We start from the raw sequence: 20953 nt of genomic DNA on the forward strand, positions 1-20953 counted from the left end.
ACAGGCTTCCAGAAAAACTGCAGATATGATGAGGTGAATGATAAAATCATTCATCCTGAGAGTTGGCAACACTGCCAGTGGCGCCCAGGACTATAGTTCTTCTATCAGGAGGTGAGGCATCAGATAAAGGATTGTAGCAGAGCTGCTGGCATTTCCAGCTGGGCAGCTTCCAGCCCAGTGGGATTGGCGGCAACTCTCTGGCTCTACAGCACCAGGGTGGGCACTTGCAGGAGGTGAGGCAGAAGTATAGGCATTCCCAGAATACTGACACTCTGGCACTTCTGGGAACGGCAAGACCTCGCTCCCTGGGCACATGCCACGTCATGGCACATGGGGGGCACCATTTTGAAGAGCAGACCACCCTGTCCCCACCCTCTTGGTGTAACCTTGCCTGGTTATGCCAACGGGGGCCAGGTGCTCTTCACTAGAGCTCCCCCAGGCCCTGTTTTGTCTCAGGGAGGCCCGGCTCACAGATGGGCCAGGGGCCTGGCTGGGGGGACAGAACGGGCTACAGGGATCTGGGGTGAGCCCTTGGAGGGCAGCCACAGGGGGCTCAAAGGGGGCCCAGAGCAGCCCACAAGTATCACCCCACCCCTAAGCGAGACTGGCCTGGGCCCCAGCCCCTGCCCAGCCAGGCCACCCAACTGCCGTAAAGCGCCACGAAGGCCAACGCTGCTGGCTGCTGAAAAACTTTCCCCAAAGTCGCAAAATTGCCGTAAATCGGGGGGAGGTGTCTGTCTTCTCTCAGGCAAACGTGCTGCTGGCTGCTGGCACCCGTGGGCGGGGCTAAGAGGAAAACAATGCACGGGTGGCCAAATTAGCCAATCAGAGAAGAGGAGTCACCCCTTGAGCCAATCGGAAGCGGCTAAGGGGGCGGGAGTCGGCGGCAGCAGGAGTGGTTGAGTTCCACGTGGTGCGAGACGGGCTGTCCACGTGCGGGCGGGCGCCGAGGAGGAAGATGAAGCCGAGAGCGGCCGCGGGCGGCGGTGACCGGGTAAGGCGGGAGGGGACCGGGGTTCCACGTTCTGCCCTGGCCGGAGAGGAAGGGTCCAACCCCCGTCCGGCCGGGGATCCGCCCCCCATCTTCCCAGCCCGCCTTGGGCCGTTCCCACCCTCGGGCCTGGCGGCCTCCCAACCCCCATTGGGCGGAGACGTTTCCGGCTGGGGGGAGGTAGAGCGGGGTCTCGTCCCAACCCGGGCGGGACACGGCCCTGGTGGGGGTGGGAGGCGGCGGATTAACGTCCCCGCCTGGCCGGGGGGGGGTCAAAGCCCCCGTCACTGGGCCTGCGGGAGGATCGGCTGCCACTGCTTGCAGCCTGGACCTTAAACGAGAAATGTTCATTCTTCAGCCGCGCGAATGGGTGCGAGAGGCCCCGGCCAGGCGTGGGTTAGAGGTAACTGGGAGTGAATGAATCCGGGCACGGGACAGAGAAATCCCGCAGCCCCTGAACAGAGTAACCCCCTCTCTCCCCGCACCCGCTATTGGACTGCTGTGCTCAGTCACCCTTAAGGAAGTTGCGAGTTGTGCTGCGGGACACTCTGGGATCCTGAGGTTGGAGCTCAGGTGGGGTCAGTGTGTTTAAATACAGCTCAGGGAGTTTACTTAGCACGCCCAGCACATGCGGCACTGTCACGGTAGCTGTGCCAGGACAAAGGAAGCGAATCCTTGCCCAGAGGAGCTTACCGCGAAAAGTCCCAGATCAAGCTGTGTGGTGAGGCTGCAGTGCCTCCTTGGTGTTAGCTGATACTGTGTGTATATTAGTTGTTAGATAAAGGAAGCCAAATTCTTCCCAGCACTGGTTTTCTTGACTCTCCATTTCTGCTCTGTATTAAACATCCTGGTAAGTGAGTGCAATGGGTAGTAACTTATATTGCCTTTCTAGATGTGGGCCTACATATTACAAAGAGCTGGGGCTGGAAGGGATCTTGGGAGGTCATCTAGTCCATGCAAAATTACCTGTCATTCTGAAAGATCCCAGAGTACTGTACAGAGGAAGGATGAGACAACCATTAGGGTGCTAGCCCCAGACCTGGAATCAATTCCCCACTCTGCCCAGGCTTCCTGTGTGACCTTTGGGTGAGTGATTTAATCTCTCTGTGCCGCAGTTCCCCATCTGTACTGTGGGGATGACAACTCTGTTCTACCTCATCGGCTTGTGTGGATAAAGACACTAAAAGTATGTGAGGTGCTCAAGCACTGTGGTATCCAAATACAGGCACACAACATGCACAGCTGGCCAGTGCAGAAAGAAAACCGGCTAAAACCTCTCCTTGCTGTTTTTCTCTAATGTGAGTAACGATCACAGTTGCTACATGTACAATAGCGCCTCAGCGTTTCAAACACCAGAGTTATGAACTGACCGGTCAAACATACACCTGATTTGGAACTGGAAGTGCACAATCAGACAGCAGCAGAGACCAAAACAGAAAGAAAGAAAATACAGTACAATGTTAAACCTAAACTATTAAAAACACAAAAGGAAAGTTTAAATAAAAAAATGATTTGACAAGGTAAAGAAACTTTCTGTGCGTTTCATTTAAATTAAGATGGTTAAAAGCAGCATTTTTCTTCTGAGTAGCAAAATTTCAAAGCCACGTTAAGTCAGCGTTCAGTTGTAAACTTGAAAGAACCAACCATCATAATGTTAACATTTCAAAGTTATGAACAACCTCCATTCCCAAGGTGTTTGTAACTCTGAGGTTCTACTGTAGTAGTAATAGGGAAGATTGTCTGAAGCGACTTTTTTTTTTTTTTAAATTCAGTGCCTCAGTTTCCCCCTCTTTAAATGGGGATGGATTTATTGACCTTCCAATGGTGTTTTTGTTTGTAAGGCACTTTTCAGATGGCAGGAGTCTGGGTAAGAAGTAAAAAACATTTGATAGTCTGATTGGGTATGTAACTTATCTTCCTGGGGCAGTGACAGCTTCCCCATCTCATGCTAGCTCTGCTTCAACCCTCTTGTTTAAGGCAGAGAATTTCATTCAGTCTCCATGGCCCATTTAGTCCTCGTCTTTTCTGTTGAGACTACTATATAGGGGGTCTGTTGGTGCCAGTCCTGGAGGTGGCTTGGGTATTAAGGTAACTTACCCATTAAGAACTGGGCTGAGACCCACCCAACCTTGAGGTTTCTTACTGACTCTGCTTTGGTGACTCAGGCTTTCTCCCAGTGGCGTTTGTGATCAGATCTGCATGGCTTCTAATCGACTTGTTTTTATCATCGCAGGCATTTGACAGTGTGGAGGGAGACATGGAGGCTGAGGAGGAGAATCAGGAACTCCTCAAGAAAGGCAAACCCCAGGGACGGAAAAGGGCTTCAGTCCCGGATGACGCTGTGAAACTGGTGAAACTCAGCCGGGCTGATCTGTACAAGCCACCTACCAACGAGGAGCTGAACCAACTGAAGGAGACTGAGAACCTCTTCCATTCCAGCCTTCTCCGTCTGCAGGTCAGAAGAAGCCAGGGGGTCAAATAGGACCTACTTAATGCTGCATTCAACCTGGTAGCCCGATTTTTTTCCAGTCGGGAGTGTGTGTTGGGGATTGGGGCGGCTTGGGAAGCAGCAGATGGATTATGGCACTGGGAACTGCCAAGCTCCAGTCCCAGTTTGGCCTCGACTCGTACTGTGACCTTGAGTGAGTCCCTTGACCTCTCTCCAGTTTGTATAATGGGGATGACAACATTGAGCCCCTGGCAGGGGCACTGGGAAGAAATTTGATGGGTTTGTTCATCTGGGGTGATCTCGTTTTCAGCGGGTGAACAAATGATTCTCTGATTCTTCACCCGCAGCATGATGGGTGGACAGTGGCACTGGCTGAAAAATGTGTGAAAATTTTGGTCCAAAAAGCCTTAATTTTGGGGGGCGGGGGGATGAGAATTTTTTGAATAGATTTTGTGCCTGAGATGGTAGTTTTCACGGTGATATCACAAGACCGTTCCTGCTAGAAGCACTGCTGCTGAGCTCTCTCTGTCTGCCTGTTTCTAGCATCGACTGAAGTTCACGGTCCCGAGCTTTGGATTTTGCTTTTCCTTTTGGGGTTCTGCAGTGTCGTGGCTCAGCGCTAGGGGATCTAATTGCAGGATCAGGGCCTCCATTTAGGGGAAGAAGGCGGTTGGGGAGGCCCTTGATTTTGGCTGCTGTTTGGACGTTGGCCTGACTTTATGAGTGAGTGCTATACGTGTGCCTGGAATTGTGGATAGCGCCCTGGGATGCCTCAAGTGTGGGTGGGACACGTTTGCTTGTTGGGGGTGGGGAGGCATTGGACGTTTTATTTGGAAATGTGGGAATGTGCGTTTGCTGTAGAATTGTAGGTGGCCACAGAGCCAGATAAAACAGCCCAGCGGTTTGCCTTGTGTTTACTGTCTTGGAGACCTGAGGTTCAAACCCCACGTGAACCTTGGCTGGAAAACTGAAAAGTATACACGCAAGTTATTGGGCTCAGAATAGGAGTGAGTGAGTGAAATGTAGTGGTCTGTGATAGACAGGAGGTCAGGATGGATGATCTGAGCATCTCTTCTGACCTCAAATGTTCTCAGTTGAAGAGGAGCAGTTCTGAGCCATGTTCTGCCCCAGCTTGATGGCTGGGCGGGGGCAAGCCCACACCTACCCCTAGCTCCTGGATGCTGCAGTGTCTTTTGCTGTAGCAGGGATTCTTTCCCTTCCCAGCCACAGTGAAACCCATGTCAGTTGCATCCGTTTGTTCGGGCTAGGCATCAGACAAGAGCGGAGCCGACACTTCAAAGTTTCAGTGCTGCTTAGGAATTAGCAGCAGCAGAGGGACCGACGTAAACCACCACTGGCCAGTGGAGGATCCCGCTTGGAGAGTAACACTTGGTATTTGGTATCATGCTACCATATTCCCCATATGTCCAGGTGCTGGAGAAACCTCCCTGGCATAGAGGAGTCATTGAGAGGGACTGGGGGTTCCCCTGTCTCGCCCTACGGAGAGCATTGCCCTCTGGTCCAGACTGGGAATCCCCATCAGGGCAGGATAAAAGTCCGCATCGATTTCCATTGCTGAGGCTGCCCTTCATGGTCCCTCCTTCTCTCTGCAGATTGAGGAGCTGCTGAAGGAGGTGAAGCTAAAGGAGAAGAAGAAGCAGAAGATCGATGCCTTCCTCCATGAAATCAACACTCTGTTGAGGGCTGTCCCAGAGACCCCGGAAACCGATGTACGTCCTGGGGTGGCCAGGGGAGGTGATGGGGCTGTCTTCTTACAAACGAGCTGTGCTGGCAATGAGCCACTTCCAGCTGGCTTTGCCCTTTGCGTTTTACGCCTCGTGTTTACGACTCAGCCGAGTGGTGCAGCCGTCCCAACCCCTGCTGGATGTACTGCCTCTTCCCCTCTGGCGCATGTTTCTGGGATTCATAGATCCTGCCGTGCCCACCTTGTAGCTGTAAGGTACATGGATATTGTGGCTGGGATGTGTAGACAGAGAATACAGGAGAGAGGACTGTGGAACGGGGGGATCCCTGCAGGACCCATTTCTAGCCACTGAGTTATGGCCTTTGGTTCAGGGTCCTGCTCCCCCTTTTATGCTCTGAGCAGTATTTTTGTGGGTGGCAGAGTCCCAGTTCACTTGGCAGAGCCCTGCTAGTACCTAGGTGAGCTCGGCCGCTGCTGGGAGCTGGAGCATGGGCTGTCCTTCACCCCTCCCTACCTTTCACAGCTCACCAACCAGTCCTGGCTCCCAGAGGACGTGAAGGTTCCGTTTCTCCAGGTGCCTTTCAGCGTGAAGGGGAAGTTCCGCTTCCTGCCGCCAGCCGCAGTGACAGTGGTGGGGAGCTACCTGCTGGGCACGTGCATCAAGCCGGAGATCAACGTGGACATGGCAGTGACGATGCCCCGGGTGAGTTCAAGTGTTCCTGGCAGGCGTGGGGTTGGTGTGGTGCCACGGCTGAGCCTGTGACCTCCCATGCTCCATGGCCTGTGTCTTCTCCTATAGAAGCTTAATGCTGAGTGTTATCACAGGGTAAAGATGCCCAGTGCACGCAGCCCCTGGATTCTCTAATGTGCCAGGCTTACCGTTCAGGACTTCGATCAGGTGATTATCGTCTTAGGCCTTGCTTTGTGACAGAAGTTGTTAAGGGAGTTGGACCTCATGCCATGGGGACTCCACTGTCCCCGCTCCTCTCAGTCTAACCAGATCAAAGCTTCCTGCTGCTTGATTTCCAGCACAATTGAAGAAACAACCTGTCCCCTTCTCCTGTCTGCGTCCTCTGCCTGGGTAGGGACTGGGCCTTTTCTTTAATGTCAATGAGTTTAGATGCAGTCTGGCTTCCTTAGCCACCATGCGGCCTGCCCTTGGCCTGCTCCTGAACCTGTGTCGAAGAGCAGGTGAAGCCTTTGCACCATTCACCTGCACTTGTAGTAGGTTATATGCCAAGAACTTGCATAAGAGGACTTCCTGTCCCTCTTTTTAGCTCACTTCTCAGAACCACTCTGCCTTTTATGTTCCTGGCTTTCAGCTAAAGTGACCCACCTGGGCTGGCTGTCAGGGTGAGTCAGCAGAATAGCTCTGCTCTTCTCTGCAGGAGGCATGTGGTCTGCTATTGCTTGGCAGGCTGGTTGCAGTTTGCTGGCACTGTTAGAGCTGGAGCGGATGGCTCTGTGTTCTGCAGTGCTGTTTCTCTGGCTGTCACCTTCTTACCCCAGAGGTGGCTGCATGTCTGCAGTGGAGGGAGGGGCCTGTGTGTTGGGCTGAACTGGGCTCTGGAAACATCAGAGATGATTCCTCTGTCTCCTTCTTGCTCAGGCAATCCTCCAGGACAAAGACAACCTGAACCAGAGATACCACCGGAAGAGAGCTCTGTACCTGGCCCACATTGCTCAGCACCTCTCCAAGGAAAAGCTCTTCGGCAGCGTGAGATTCACGTACATGAACAGCAACCATCTCAAGCCCATCCTGCTCCTTCAGCCTCAAGGTACCATGTCTGTGAACTCCCCACCCATCCCTCACTCCCCTAGGGCCTCCTGATCCCTGGGGCTCTTTTCACCTCGTCAGTGAAGTTGCATAGCTCGACCTGCGGGTGGCGCCATCACATCAAGCAATACCAGGTTTGCATGTATGCTGCAAACCCCTCCACATCACTGGCAGGGATGTGTCCAAGGGCTGACACTGGTACCTGTGTGCACAGGACACGGGGCTGGGGAGAAAACTGGCCTGGAGACGCCGTTGATGTGCATCGCTCTGGGAGGTGGACTTAAACTCCTGGCCTCGCAGACTAGGGTAATCAACAGGAAGTGGCTGTGCAGAGACGCTATTGGGTGCTTATTGCTCTATGGGCTAACGGCTTTGGCAGTAACCCAGGCACCTAGGCAAAGCACTTGGGGGTGGGAAGTGGGCCTTCCACCGTCATCCTGGGTCCTCCCGGAGATAGGAGTCTGGTTGGCTGGATTAACAAAGGGCCGGAGAACAGTAGGGACGCCAGTGAAATGCCACTGCATGGAGCACTGGTGCACCCCATCTGGTCCCCCATATTTCAGTGTTTGTGCAGCACCCTCTGCGCCCATAGCGCTTTCCAGGCCAGCTGGAAAAGGCCCAGGTTAATCCTAGGATGGGCCGTCGTTGCTGGATGTGGCGCTCGCTGCCTGGCGTCGCGTCGACCGTGGGTTGCAAGAGTCAGGCAAAGGGAGAGCCAGGGGCGATGGACGGATCATTGGGGGTTGAGGGGAGAGGGTGCTAGGAAAGGGGAGTGAGACGCGTTGTTCTGCGGCTTCCCTCGACTCCTCCCGGGGATGAGAGTTTGGGGTGGCTGGAGGCAGGGGCGACTAGGCGGGGTTATCAGCTCTGTTGATTCATCGTCTCCATTACCGATAATGTCTCATAGACTCATAGACTCATAGGTCAGAAGGGACCAATCTGATCATCTAGTCTGACCTCCTGCACAAGGCAGGCCACAGAACCCCACCCATCCAATTTTATAACAACCCCTATCCCAGGACCGAGTTATTGAAATCCTCAAAAATGGTTTGAAGACCTCAAGCTGCAGAGACACCACCAGCAAGCGACCCGTGCCCTACGCTGCAGGGGAAGGCGAAAAACCTCCAGGGCACCTGCCAATCCGCCCTGGAGGAAAATTCCTTCCCGACCCCAAATATGGCGATCAGCTAAACCCTGAGCATGTGGGCAAGAGTCACCAGCTAGCACCCAAGAAGGAATTCTCCGCAGCAACTCAGTACCCATCGCATGCAACATCTCCCCGCAGACCATTGAGCAGACCTGTCTGGTGGTAATTCAAGATCAATTGCCCAAATTAACGATCCTATCATAACATCCCCTCCATATACTTATCAAGCTTTGTCTTAAAGCCAGGAAAGTCTTTTGCCCCTACTACTTCCCTCGGAAGGCTATTCCAGAACTTCACTCCCCTAATGGTCAGAAACCTTCGTCTAATTTCAAGTCTAAACTTCCTAATATCCAGTTTATACCCATTCGTCCTCGTGGCTACATTAGTACTAAACTTAAATAATTCCTCTCCCTCCCTAACGTTAACCCCCTTGATATATTTATATAGGGCGAGCATATCCCCCCTCAGCCTTCTTTTGGCCAGGCTAAACAAGCCAAGCTCTTTGAGTCTCCTTTCATAAGGCAGTTTTTCCATTCCTCGGATCATCCTCGTAGGCCGTCTCTGAACCTGTTCCAGTTTGAATTCATCCTTCTTGAACATGGGACACCAGAACTGCACACAGTATTCCAGATGGGGTCTCACCAACGCCGTATACAACGGTACTAACACCTCCTTATCCTTGCAGGAAATACCCCGCCTGATGCATCTCAAAATCACATTTGCTTTTTTAACAGCCGTATCACATTGTCGACTCATAGTCATCCTGCTATCAACCAGTACTCCAAGGTCCTTCTCTTCCTCCGTCGCTTCCAACTGATGCGCCCCCAACGTATATCCAAAATTCTTATTATTAATTCCTAAATGCATGACCTTGCACTTTTCACTATTGTATTTCATCCTATTTCTATTACTCCAGTTTACAAGGTGGTTCAGATCTTCCTGAATAGTATCCCTGTCCTTCTCCGTGTTAGCAATACCCCCCAGCTTCGTGTCATCCGCAAACTTTATTAGCACATTCCCGCTCTTTGTGCCAAGGTCAGTAATAAAAAGGTTAAATAAGATCGGTCCCAAAACCGATCCTTGAGGGACTCCACTGGTGACCTCCTTCCAGTCCGACAGTTCACCTTTCAATACGACCCTCTGGAGTCTCCCCTTTAACCAGTTCCTTATCCACCTTACAACTTTCATATTCACTCCCATCTTTTCCAATTTAACTAACAGCTCCCCGTGCGGAACCGTGTCGAACGCCTTACTGAAATCTAGGTAAATTATATCTACCGCATTTCCTTTATCTAAGTAATCCGTCACCTTCTCAAAGAAGGAGATCAGATTGGTTTGGCATGATCTACCTTTAGTAAATCCGTGTTGCAATTCGTCACAATTACCATTGACCTCTATGTCCTTAACTACTTTCTCCCTTAAAATTTTTTCCAAGACCTTACATACTACAGACGTCAAGCTAACAGGCCTATAATTACCCGGATCACTCTTATTCCCTTTCTTAAAAATAGGAACTACATTAGCAATCCTCCAGTCATAAGGCACAACCCCCGAGTTTATCGATTGCTTAAAAATTCTCGCTAACGGGCTCGCAATTTCACGCGCCAGTTCCTTTAATATCCTCGGGTGGAGATTGTCCGGGCCCTCCGACTTCGTCCCATCGAGCTGTTCAAGTACGGCCTCTACCTCAGTTGCAGTAATATCCACTTCCATATCCACATTCCCGTTTATCATCCCTCCATCATCGCAAGGTTCCTCACTAGTCTTATTAAAAACTGAGGCAAAGTACTTGTTTAGATGTTGGGCCATGCCTAGGTTATCCTTAACCTCCATTCCATCCACAGTGTATAGCGGCCCCACTTCTTCTTTCTTTGTTTTCTTCTTATTTATGTGGCTGTAGAACCTTTTACTATTGGTTTTGATTCCCTTTGCAAGTTCCAGTTCAATGTGGCTTTTAGCCTTCCTCACTTTATCCCTACATGTTCTGACCTCAGCAAGGTAGCTTTCTTTACTGATCCTGCCTTCCTTCCACTCCCTGTAAGCTTTCTGCTTTTGTCTAATCCCCTCTCTGAGTTGCTTGCTCATCCAGTTTGGCCTACAACTCCTGCCCATGGTTCTTTTCCCCTTTCTCGGGATGCAGGCTTCCGACAGTCTCCGCAGCTGTGACTTAAAGTAATTCCAGGCCTCCTCCACATTTAAATCCACTAATTCCTCCGTCCAGTCCACTTCCCTAACTAATTTCCTTAACTCTTTAAAATTAGCCCTTGAGAAGTCAAAAACCCTAATCGCAGATCTACATTTGTTTATCCTTCCATCTAGTTTGAACTGAATCAGCTCATGATCACTCGAACCAAGGTTGTCCCCTACCACCATTTCTTCTACGAGGTCCTCACTGCTCACCAACACCAAGTCTAAAATGGCATCCCCTCTTGTAGGTGCTTCAACTACTTGATGAAGAAATCCATCCGCTATCACATCCAGAAAAATCTGACCCCTATTATTCGTGCAAGTACTCGTCCTCCAGTCTATATCCGGGAAGTTGAAGTCCCCCATAATCACACATTTCCCCTTTGTGTTTACTTCATTAAAGACATTAAAGAGGTCTCTATCCATATCCCAATCCGATCCCGGCGGTCTGTAGCACACCCCAAGCACTATCTCAGGGGAAGCTCTAGTTGCTTTTTTACCCAGTGTGATTTTTGCCCAGACGGACTCTGTCTTATCCATTCCATCGCATCTTATTTCGCTACATTTAATTTCATCATTGATGTACAAGGCTACTCCCCCACCTTTGCCTTTCTTCCTGTCTTTTCTGAACAGCACATAGCCTTCAATACCCGTGCTCCAGTCATGAGTACTATTCCACCAGGTTTCGGTAATCCCTATAATATCCGGCTTCACTTCCTGCACGAGTAACTCCAGTTCCTCCATCTTGTTACCTAGGCTCCTTGCATTAGTGTACAAACCTTTTAATTTTCGGCGTTTGGCGTCAGTGACATTCTTTCCCCCGTCGTGCACAAGCTTTCTACCACCAGCATCACCCGTTACTCTGGTTTCTACTCCACTATTCCTCCTTGGATCAAATCTTGGGGCCGCAAGGGTATCCCTGCTCACTTTGTTTACTTCCCTCTCCAGGTTATGTTCTGGCGTGGAGATCTCCCGAACATTTCCCAACCATCTCCCCCAACTTTCTAGTTTAAAGCCCTCTTGATGAGGTCGGCGAGCCTCCATCCTAGAATTCTATTTCCGTCCTTGCTGAGATGAAGTCCATCCTGAGCAAACAGTTGTCTATCCGTAAATGCGTCCCAGTGACCGTACATCCCAAAGCCCTCCTTATAACACCACTCCCTGAGCCATCTGTTGATCGCCATAATCTTGTCACTCCTTCGTCGCCCCGCTCTAGGAACCGGCAGAATCCCACTGAAGATCACCTGAGCCTCGATGTCTTTAAGCCTCTTCCCCAGTCTGACATAGTCCTCCTTGATACAGTCCAGTGAGTAACTAGCCGTGTCGTTCGTTCCCACATGAAGGATAATCAACGGATTTTTTCCCGCTCCCGCTAAGATCGTATTCAGGCTCAAGTCCACATCCTCCAGCTGGGAGCTCTATGGAGTGAAAGGGAAAGGCCGGTGCTCTCGTCCCTCCAAGGAGAAGGGGGTGGTGGCCCCTTCCTGGGTTGCTTCCCCCCCCCGTGTCACTCTCTCTCTCTGACCTCACTTCCCCATGGTGCTTGCAGGTAAAGACGAGAAGCTGGTGACGGTCCGGCTCTACGCCTGTCCTCCTGCCGGCTTCTTTAAGCCCAGCCGCTTGCACCCCAGCAAGAACAACGTCCGGACGGCCTGGTTCCTGGAGCAGGGCTCCCCCGGAGAAGGTAGGGCTGGGACATGCAGAGCTGCGTTGTGGCTTGGGATGTCCTGGGACACCCAGACAGCTCAGCGGGAGGTGGGTGCGTGGCTGATCCTGGGATAGAGGCCATTGGGGGAGGGGAGCAGAATTTCCTGCAGGGTGGGATTGGTGGAGCCTGCAGCAGAGAGAGGGAGTCTGTATGTGGGTTTCTCCCTCCCTGCAGGGTCTCTGCATCCATCAGCATTCCCTGCTGGAGCCTGTCTGGATCCTGCTCGGTACGCCCCAGATAGTGGCATCAAGTCACCGGAGGGTCTGCCTTTGCATTGCTCCGTTCCCTTTCCCTGCTTGCTGCAGTCTGGCTAATACCTTCCCCCACACCGATGGGGAAATAGCAATTTGCTGCTCCCACCCTACAAAACTGGGAAGGCAAGTAGGGGAGGCTACAAAGCAGCACCAGCTGGAGCTTGCAGCCAGCCCCTGCTGCAGGCAGCCAGCCCCTCATGGCGCTGGGAGCCTCTTGCTGAGAAGGATGCGAGGGTTGGATTGGGTTGAAAGTGCCGGTAACTCGTCTGATTGGGTTGGGCTGCCTTGTTCCCTCCCCAGGAGCCGCCGAGCCCCCCACTCCTCACTACAACAACTCCATCCTCTGTGACACGGGGTTGGAGTCCAGCCTGCACTTCCTCGCCGGTGCCGCTGCCGACTTCCCCGGCATGAGGGATGGAGTCGCCCTCCTCAAAGTTTGGCTGCATCAGCGGGAGCTTGACAAGGTAGCCTCGTTGGGGGTGGGCTGGCCTGCTCAGCTCTGCCCCTTCGACCCCAGTGGTGTGTGGGGCCTGGCTCTTCTATTCCCACATGAGGCGTGGGGAGGGGATGGGGGCGCATTGTCCCCGGCCCGCTCTGCCCTTGGTATGTGTGAGGCGCACCAGCCTGGTATGCTCCCTGCTGATCTCCAATAACTCCCTCCTGCCCCCAGGTCCGTGCTCTGTAGCTGGGAATGGAGGGTCTGCAGGGTTACTGCTCCATTGAGGTTGAGCTGTCTGGTCCCTGGTCCTTCAACATCCCCATGATGCTCGATTCAGACTATTCCAAGCAATTGGTTTGCTCCCCTGGCTGGGGAAGTATGGACTGCAGGGTATTCCCTGGGACAGGCAAGGCCTCAGCCCGCCCTCTATCTGCAGTCAGGGTCCAGTGGCAATCTCTGGCGTCAGCGCCTAGCCCTGGCACGTTCCCCTGCTGGCTTCCTGGGGAAGGGGTTTTGGAGCCATGGGAGATGACAGACGCTTAGATCCCTGGAGCAGTCCAAGAGACGGGCACCTGGGCCGGCACTGCTGGGTGAAGGGTAGCAGAAGCTGGCATCATTACTCAGCTGAGCCTGGCACTGCAGGGAATCAGGCTGTGTGCTCTCGAGCTCTGGGAGTTGCCTGTGACTCCAGGGCAGGCCTGGAGCTTGCCCTAGCTCTGTGTCTTGTCTCCCAACAGGGCTTTGGGTGTCTCAACGGCTTCATGGCCTCCATGCTTGTTGCCTACCTGCTGGCCAAGCACAAGATCAGCCAGGGGATGAGCGGCTACCAGGTGCTGAGGAGCGTTCTGCAGCTCCTAGGTGAGCTCCCCGGTGGCTCTTGGGGCATGGAAGGTGGTGTTGGCAGCACCTTTGGCCTGGATCACAGCTGAGCCTAGAACCCAACAGTGTAAGGCTGGTGCATAAACTTCTGTGCACCGTGCAGCCCTGGCTGGGCTGGAGGGGCCTGGAGGACAGACATGACTCTGTCCCTGTAGGATCCCCAGTTAAATGTCCTATGGCAGATAGGTAAATCCTGAGCAAGACAAGCCAGATCCCCTGTAGCCCCCACCCTGGGGTAAATGCAGGATGATGCCCTGTGATTTGATCTCTAGAGAGAGAGTGAGAAACCACAACAGTTCTGTTGATTTGATGGTCTGGAAACTTGCAGCAAAATGCAGCCTAGAGCTTCACCCTCAGAGTTAAATGGCTGTATGGTGAGCATATTTTACAGCCCAGTCCTGGGGTGTGGTAGGATAGACTCCCCCAGCACAAGCACTGATCCTTTCTTTGTTCGCAGCTACCACAGACCTGAGTGCAGCTGGGATCAGCCTGTTGAAGGACACAGATAGCTCGCTGGTAAGGAGCAAGTGTGGCCCCTGGCAGCATGGCCTGGTAGCTAGGGCGGGGTAGGGATTCCTGAGTTCTGTTGTTGGCTCCGCTGTTGACGCAGCTTTGACTCAGTCACTTAACTGCCACGCCTTCGTCTTCTCTGTCCAGTGATGCAAACACCCCCCTGCCCACTGTGCTGCGCAGGTGGATGGCTGTGCTCCGTGTTTGCGAGTCGCTGTTACTCTAAGGGGCGAGGCGGCGCAGAGTCTGTTGCTGCACGTATCTCAGTGGGTGCTAAGCCGCATACTCTCTTCCAGCCCACCCTGGCCGACTTCCACCAGGCGTTCGACGTGGTCTTTGTGGACCCCTCCGGATTGGTGAATCTCTGCGCCGACATGACTGCTAGCAAGTACAAGCAGGTACCGGCAGTGTTACTGATGGGCATCCACATAGAGTCCTGCCTCTCTCTCTCTCCTCCCCAAGGCGCCCGCTGCCCGCTGTTTCCAGGCTGGTCTTGCCAAGTGGCTTTGTCCTGCACAGGCCTATTGTCTGGTACCAGGAGCCAATGTCCACTTGCCTGGGATGCTCCTTCCCCTTTCAGAGTCAGAAGCTTTTCTATCCCAGCCATAGTGTATTACAGACAAGCAAGTATAGGAAGGATGCAGCTTGTGCTGTGTCCTGCCCAGAAAGCTAAACGGGGTAAGGCCCTGTGTATGCTGGGATGAGAGACCTCAGAGGAACAGGATTTTGGAGGTGGAGCTCTTCCTATCAAGGGAGAGTAGAGCATGCTGGGACATGAGCTCAGGAGTTAGCTATGCAGCTTATAGTGCTGTCTTCAGAGACCGTGTGGAACTAGGCTCTCTGCCTGCTTGTGGTCATTGGAGACCCTGGGTACTTTTCACAGGAGCTGGGATCCGAATATGAGCATCTACCTCAGGGGAGGCAACCTATGGCATGTGTGCTGAAGGCGGCATGCGAGCTGATTTTCAGTGGCACTCTCACTGCCCGGGTCCTGGCCACCAGTCCAGAGGGCTCTGCATTTTAATTTAATGTTAAATTAAGGTTCTTAAACATTTTTAAAACCTTACTTACTTTACATACAACAATAATTTAGTTATATATTATAGACTTATAGAAACAGACCTTCTAAAAATGTTAAAATATATAACTGGCACGCGAAACCCTAAATTAGAGTGAATAAATGAAGATTCGGCTCACCACATCTGAAAGGCTGCCGACCCCTGACCTACCTTCTTATCCCTCCAGGGATGTAGGATTCTTCCTCCTAAACCGTTGTGTTCTCTCCTATTCTACGTCGGTTTTCATGTCACATTCTTCACCGTAGCAACTGAGAGCTTTCCAGTAGCGCACTAAGCAATGCGACTAGCACGTTGTATGTTTTCTGGTTTCTCTTCCTCTTCCAAGAGGGAGGAATGTGTGTGGTGGAGTGTCTTCTTTGATTTGTTGCTGCCGCTAAATGCACTTTTTGCTGTGTATGCTGAGCCAGGCGGCTGCACGCTTGCTAACGGGGCTCTAGTCTGCTGTCCTTTGATCCTTAACCCCTTGATGAGGGAGTGGGGCTAACTCAGGGAGAACAGGGGGTTCAGAAGCTGGCTCCAAAGCGACCGGAGGAGCTAGCGGGCAGGGGTTTTTCAAGGGATTTCTCCAGGTGAAAGAGGAGCGACTATGTGACACGTGCGTGCGTGCGTGTGCTTGATTAAAAATGATAGCGTGGGCTGTACGCTGAGCCTAGCGGCCTGTAACAGTAATGTAGGCAGAAGTCCAGCTGTAGAGTGGATGTGATCCAGTCTGTTGCGCCGAATGCGGCAAGCACAGTTACCTGCTTGCGTGTGCATACACTGGAAGCAGCTCATGGCCCCCAGAGACACGTTACTGTCTCTTGAATCCAGGGCGCTGGAACAGTTTGTATAGTGGGGGTGCTGAGAGTCATTGAATCAAAACTCTAAAGGCTGTGTATAATGGAAACCACTTCAAGCTAGGATGTGCGGCAGCCCTCCTAGTTCCAGCACCTGTGCCTGAGGCCAGACTGTCTGAACTGGGGGGTCTATGGGAGACAGAGAGGCACGGAGATGAAAAATCATAAGTGGTGTGGAGATAATGGATAGGGCACTGTTACTTACCACTTCATGTTAATACAAGAACCAGGGGTCACCCAATGAAATTAACAGGCAGCAGGTTTAAAACCAACGCAGGAAAGTATTTCTTCCCCCAACACCATCAACCTGTGGAACTCGTTACCAGGGGATGTTGTAAAGGCCAAAAGCATAACTAGATTTAAAAAAAGAGCTATACAAGGTCAGGGAGGATAGGCCCGTCCGTGGTCTTTAGTCAAGATGGTCAGGGATGCAACCCAGTGCCCTGCGTGTCCCTAAACCTCCAGCTACCAGAAGCTGGGACTGGATGACAGGGAATGGATCACTGTTCATTGCATCTGGCATTGGCCACTGTCGGAAGACAGGATCCTGGGCTAGATGAACCGTTGATCTGACCCACTATGGCCATTCTTGTGTTCATGTTGGAAAAGGCAGATCAAAGACTGGCTCCTTGCACTTGGAGTGGAAAGTGGCGAGGTTTGTGATAGTCCTTAGCTCCTGGGGCGGTTCATTCGGCAGTCTCCAATCATCCCAAGAAACAGTTCTGTCTCCCACACAGATGAGCTTTACCCTTATTGGTGAGAGTTTCATTGTGCGGGAGGAGCGAAGTTGTCAGCCACAGTCTTCATCCTGGAGCTGTAAATGGTCTTTTAGGTACTCTGGGTCCAAGCCATGGAGCACTGTGTGACAAGGACCGAGACCTTAAACACGATTAGCAATTCTAGGGGACGCCGGCGTAGAGAGCAGAGGATGAGGGTGATGTGCTCACCCTCGCCTGTGTTGCTGAGGTGACATCTGGTAGCATTTTATCCTAGTTGGAATTACCAAAGTGCTGAAGGTTTTGTGCTCAGGTATATTGCATTGCTGTAGTCCAGTTTAACAGCTGCTTTGCTCCACCTCAGAGGTGGCTGCATTTCAGTGGTGTGAGTGAATTGATCCCTTTCTGTTACTAGTGTTTTGTGAAAACTGCTTTGGGCCGCTAGGGCAAAGGGTCGTTATTTAAAATTCTCTCTGTAGGTTTTTAAAGCGTATATAGGGCTGGTGAACGTCTCTAGATTAACAGCCCTGAACTCCTCGAGGCACAGAACATACTGCCACCCTCCAGGGCAATGAGAGGTTAAAGTCGGGGGCCCAAAATAACCAGCCACGGGAGGGAGAACTGCTGCTTTGAGCTGGCCACGCAGAGACACCATTGGAGGTGATGATGGATCCGAGTCCCGCTCCCCAGGCACGGCTGTTCCTGGCTCTAGCCCTGGAACTGAGTCTGACGCTTTAGAAGTGGATCTGCGCGCTCAGCACTGGAGCCTTGTGCCTTCTCCTTACTAAGCTGAATTGGCTCCAACCTGGAGTCCTTTTATGTAGGATGCCTCTTGCCCAGCAGTGAGATCTAGGGCCAAGGGTTGGCTGGGCTCAGAGTCAGGACTCCCTGTGGACTGCCCCCAGATCGGAATGGAGTGTGGGTCGCAGCTGGGCTGCAGATGACTGGGGAGCCAGGGTGCTCTCAGGCACTGAAGGACCTATGCTCAGCCTGCCAGTGGAATGAACTCTCCCCTACCCTCAGTTCACGACTGCCTCTCCCTCAGGTCCAGTTTGAAGCCAAGCGCTCAATGGAAGTTCTGGACGACAGAACAGTGGATGGATTCCAGCTGCTGCTCATGACCCCCAAGCCCCTGATCAGAACCTTTGACCATGTCTTCCAGTGAGTGTGTTCACCGTGGCTTGGGGGTGGTGTGGGGGATTGGTCAGAGGGCAGCTGGCTGAACCAGGCTCAGCGCGGGATCCTGGCAAAAGCACAGCGCAGATGCAGTCCGGGTATCTGTGTGGTCATCATCTGCCCTCCCAGCTGCCTCCTCCTCCCCCTGCAGGTCAGGGTGGCAACCCCCTGCTCCCCTGCCTCAGACAGGCGTGCTATGCACACACCCAGCTGTTTGGGTTGACTGGCCTCGGTGGCCATTTCGAGGTCTGATCTCCCCTGAGCCACGAGGGCTGGGAACTCCTAATACACACTGGGGAGAGCTGGGAATCCCAGCTTAGCTGGACCACGCTGTATCAGACTTTACCCTGCCAGCTGGACGATGCTGTGTGCCCTCGATCCTGTGAGTGTAGCCCATGCCTGTGCCCCCTTCCCAGCATCCCTCCTACCTTGGGAGCATCCTGCAGGTGTCGCTGCCTTGAAGTGGCTTGGCAGGGGGAAGCCCAGGGGCATTTCCCAAGGTGACTGAGGCTCTCTCCTCCCTTGCTGCAGCCTGAAGCATGTCTCCAAGCTGCAGGGAACCTGCAAGAAGATGCAGCTGCTGAATGAGCTGATGGATCGAGGCGGGAACTACGTAGCTGCGGCCCTGCCCTTCGTTACCTCCCTGCTGGCGCGAGGGCTGTCTGAGAGGGTGCTCCTGCTGACACACTCCCTGCCCCAGGCACCGCAGGTAAGCCCCCACCCCCCCCACCCCCTTCATAAAGAAGCAGCTGCTGCATTACACAGGAGGCTCTAATATCCCCCTCCTGGGGTGCCCCTTGGGCTTCCTGTCTCCTTCCTTTGCTGTGCTGCCTGGGGAGAGGTGGGAAAGGAGTGTCCTTGCCCTGTACCCCTCCCAGAGGGGGCTGGCTATCTTCCAGACTGAACCAAACTTGTAAAAAGCTGTAGTTGTTTGCTGACTGAGATGGGTGGAGCTCCGTCTGGTTCCCTGCTGTCCTGGCTTGGTGGTCTCAGCAGAGAGGCCATGGGGATTGCATTCCCCCCCCGCCCCCCTTTCCCTCTCTCAGTGGGGTCCCTCCCAGACAGGGATTGAGACCCATTGGTGATGGGGGTAGTGAGAGAACTTGCATTGGTGGGCTGTAGCTGATCTGGATAAGGCAGCGCTTCAGCAGAGGCTGGTGGGGGCCAGGGTAGGGCTCTTGCGTACGTCGCCACCCCGTCTGCCTGACTCCGGAGTTCAGCTCCCCAGAGGGCAGGGGTTCCAGGGAGCAGGTCGGTGGGGTGGATGTACCCAGCAGAGGGGCGGTGGTGCCCGGGCAGGTGCTGCTCTAGCAAAGGTGGCTCCGTTCATACTGTGTTCCCTGTTTCTCCCCAGTGGCCTATCAGCGCAGAGCCCCCGAAGCACAAGGACGCCGGACACCTGTCGTTCGGGCTCTTACTCGCCTCTGAGTTTGCCACTAGTATTTTGGAGAAGGGACCAGAGGCAGATCGACCAGAGGTGAGAACGAGGCTGCCCCTACCTGGGGTTGGGGTGGGGTGGTGCTTACATTGCAGGAGCCCCTGGAAGCCTCACTCAAGGTCGTGTCATGCTAAGTTCTGTACAAAGGGCTAACAAAGCCGGTCCCCTGGCACAAGCCGCTTACGACGCAAATACCAGAGACAGCAGGGCGACGCGGGTGCAGGGGGCAGGTGATGGCAGGCGATCCTCATGCTAAGCAGCAGCCCCAGCACACGGGCTGCTGAGGGTTCTGTCGGCATTGCAGCAGGGGCGAGTTAAAGAGGGGCCGGAAGGAGGACGGCGTGGCGGCTTTGAGGATGTTTACAGGGAGCACCATCCCAGCGTAGGGGCAGGCTGAGAGGAAGCACCACGGTGCCGGAAGGGAAATCAGACACCATGACTGGCAGAGAGGGGAACCGAGCCCTCACTATCGGTTTGTGGGTGGTGATAGGCCAGGCAGACGTAAGGCGCAGGGAGCAATATGCAGTGTGTGTTTGTGCTGGAGGAGGGGACGCCACGGGAGAGATGCGAAGAGGGGACAATGCGCTCAGAGGATTGAGTCCGGAAGAGGAGCAATGGAGCTAAACCGAGACCCTGCACCTGATCTCTTCCTCCACCCCCTGGCGGATCAGGAGCGGATCCAACTCTGACATAATAACAGGGAAAATCCTTAGGCCTTCGAGCAGTTCCACGGGCTGGGGGGTCTCTGTTGCATCAGCTTTAGCCAGATCCTGGGCATACGGGGGTCTGGAGCATCACTGGAATAGAGCTGGGGGCTGTGGTCGCCCCCTGCCAGGCTCTTTCTGCCTACCAAGCCCCCTGTGTGTCTGACTCTGACTCTGCTCAGTCCATTTTAGTGGCTGCTGTGCCCCAGGGCACAGTCTGAGCATCCATGTCCTGCCCATGTGTCTCCCTGACCTGGAGGGGCCCCACCTCCATGCATGGGGGGAGTTCCGTCTCCAGGGTCTTGCTAACAAAGTTTGCAGCCAGTTAGAGGGATGGCTTTTGGATGCCCGTCTAGTGGGAACTGGCCTGACTCCCCCAGTCCGCCCCCAGACATGGGGTGGTAACAGCTGGTGGTTGCAGTTGCTATGGGCTGCATTCGAACCCGCGGCCTGCTCCCCTGAGCTGTGCTCTGACCGTCTCTCTGCAGGCTGCCGAGTTCCGGAAGTTCTGGGGGGAGAAGTCCGAGCTGAGGCGGTTCCAGGACGGCTCGATCTGCGAGGCCGTGGTGTGGGGCGCAGAAACCATGTCCCAGAAGCGCCTCATCCCTGAGCAGATTGTCAAGCACCTGCTGTGGCTGTGAGTAGGGAACGGTGGCTCCGGAGCGACTGCCGCGCTGCCTGGTCAGGGGCGCTGTGAAGCGGCGGGGCGTCAGCTGGTGGGTTAGCCGCTGGCTGGAACCGGGTTCACTCTGCGTGGCTGTACCAGCCCTGGTGCAGATGGGGGTCACCTCATGTCACATCAAGACTTAGGTTGTTCTCAGACACAAGTTACTGGGCTCAGGACAGGGGTAACCGGGTGAGGTTTGAGCCTCGAGGAGGATCCCGGAAATTAGCCGCCGTTACCCCGTCGATACAACCAAGGCTGTTGGGAGCGGGGACTCCTGGATGCTGTTCCTCG

The 20953-nt window shown here is 53.6% G+C and overlaps 1 protein-coding gene across 4 annotated transcripts in view; it reads left to right on the forward strand.

The window, feature by feature from the left end:
• The first annotated feature begins 741 nt into the window (after positions 1-741).
• NOL6 (nucleolar protein 6) overlaps positions 742-20953 on the forward strand; it is a 65913-nt gene continuing 45701 nt past the window's right edge. For 2 of the 4 annotated variants that reach the window (XM_050943546.1, XM_050943549.1), the window contains exons 1-14: positions 1294-1394; positions 3225-3446; positions 5054-5170; positions 5669-5848; positions 6755-6923; positions 11806-11940; positions 12519-12682; positions 13395-13515; positions 13994-14052; positions 14343-14444; positions 17723-17838; positions 18385-18562; positions 19208-19330; positions 20484-20632. In XM_050943546.1, coding sequence (XP_050799503.1) covers positions 1335-1394; positions 3225-3446; positions 5054-5170; positions 5669-5848; positions 6755-6923; positions 11806-11940; positions 12519-12682; positions 13395-13515; positions 13994-14052; positions 14343-14444; positions 17723-17838; positions 18385-18562; positions 19208-19330; positions 20484-20632 — 1895 coding nt within the window. In that variant the 5' untranslated portion in view covers positions 1294-1334. Of the gene's footprint in view, positions 995-1293; positions 1395-3224; positions 3447-5053; positions 5171-5668; positions 5849-6754; positions 6924-11805; positions 11941-12518; positions 12683-13394; positions 13516-13993; positions 14053-14342; positions 14445-17722; positions 17839-18384; positions 18563-19207; positions 19331-20483; positions 20633-20953 lie in introns of those variants that run through there. The other 2 variants (XM_050943547.1, XM_050943548.1) reach the window with 2 other exon arrangements.

The sequence above is a fragment of the Gopherus flavomarginatus genome, chromosome 3, assembly GCF_025201925.1.
Source record: "Gopherus flavomarginatus isolate rGopFla2 chromosome 3, rGopFla2.mat.asm, whole genome shotgun sequence".
Classification (NCBI taxonomy): Eukaryota; Metazoa; Chordata; order Testudines; family Testudinidae; genus Gopherus; species Gopherus flavomarginatus.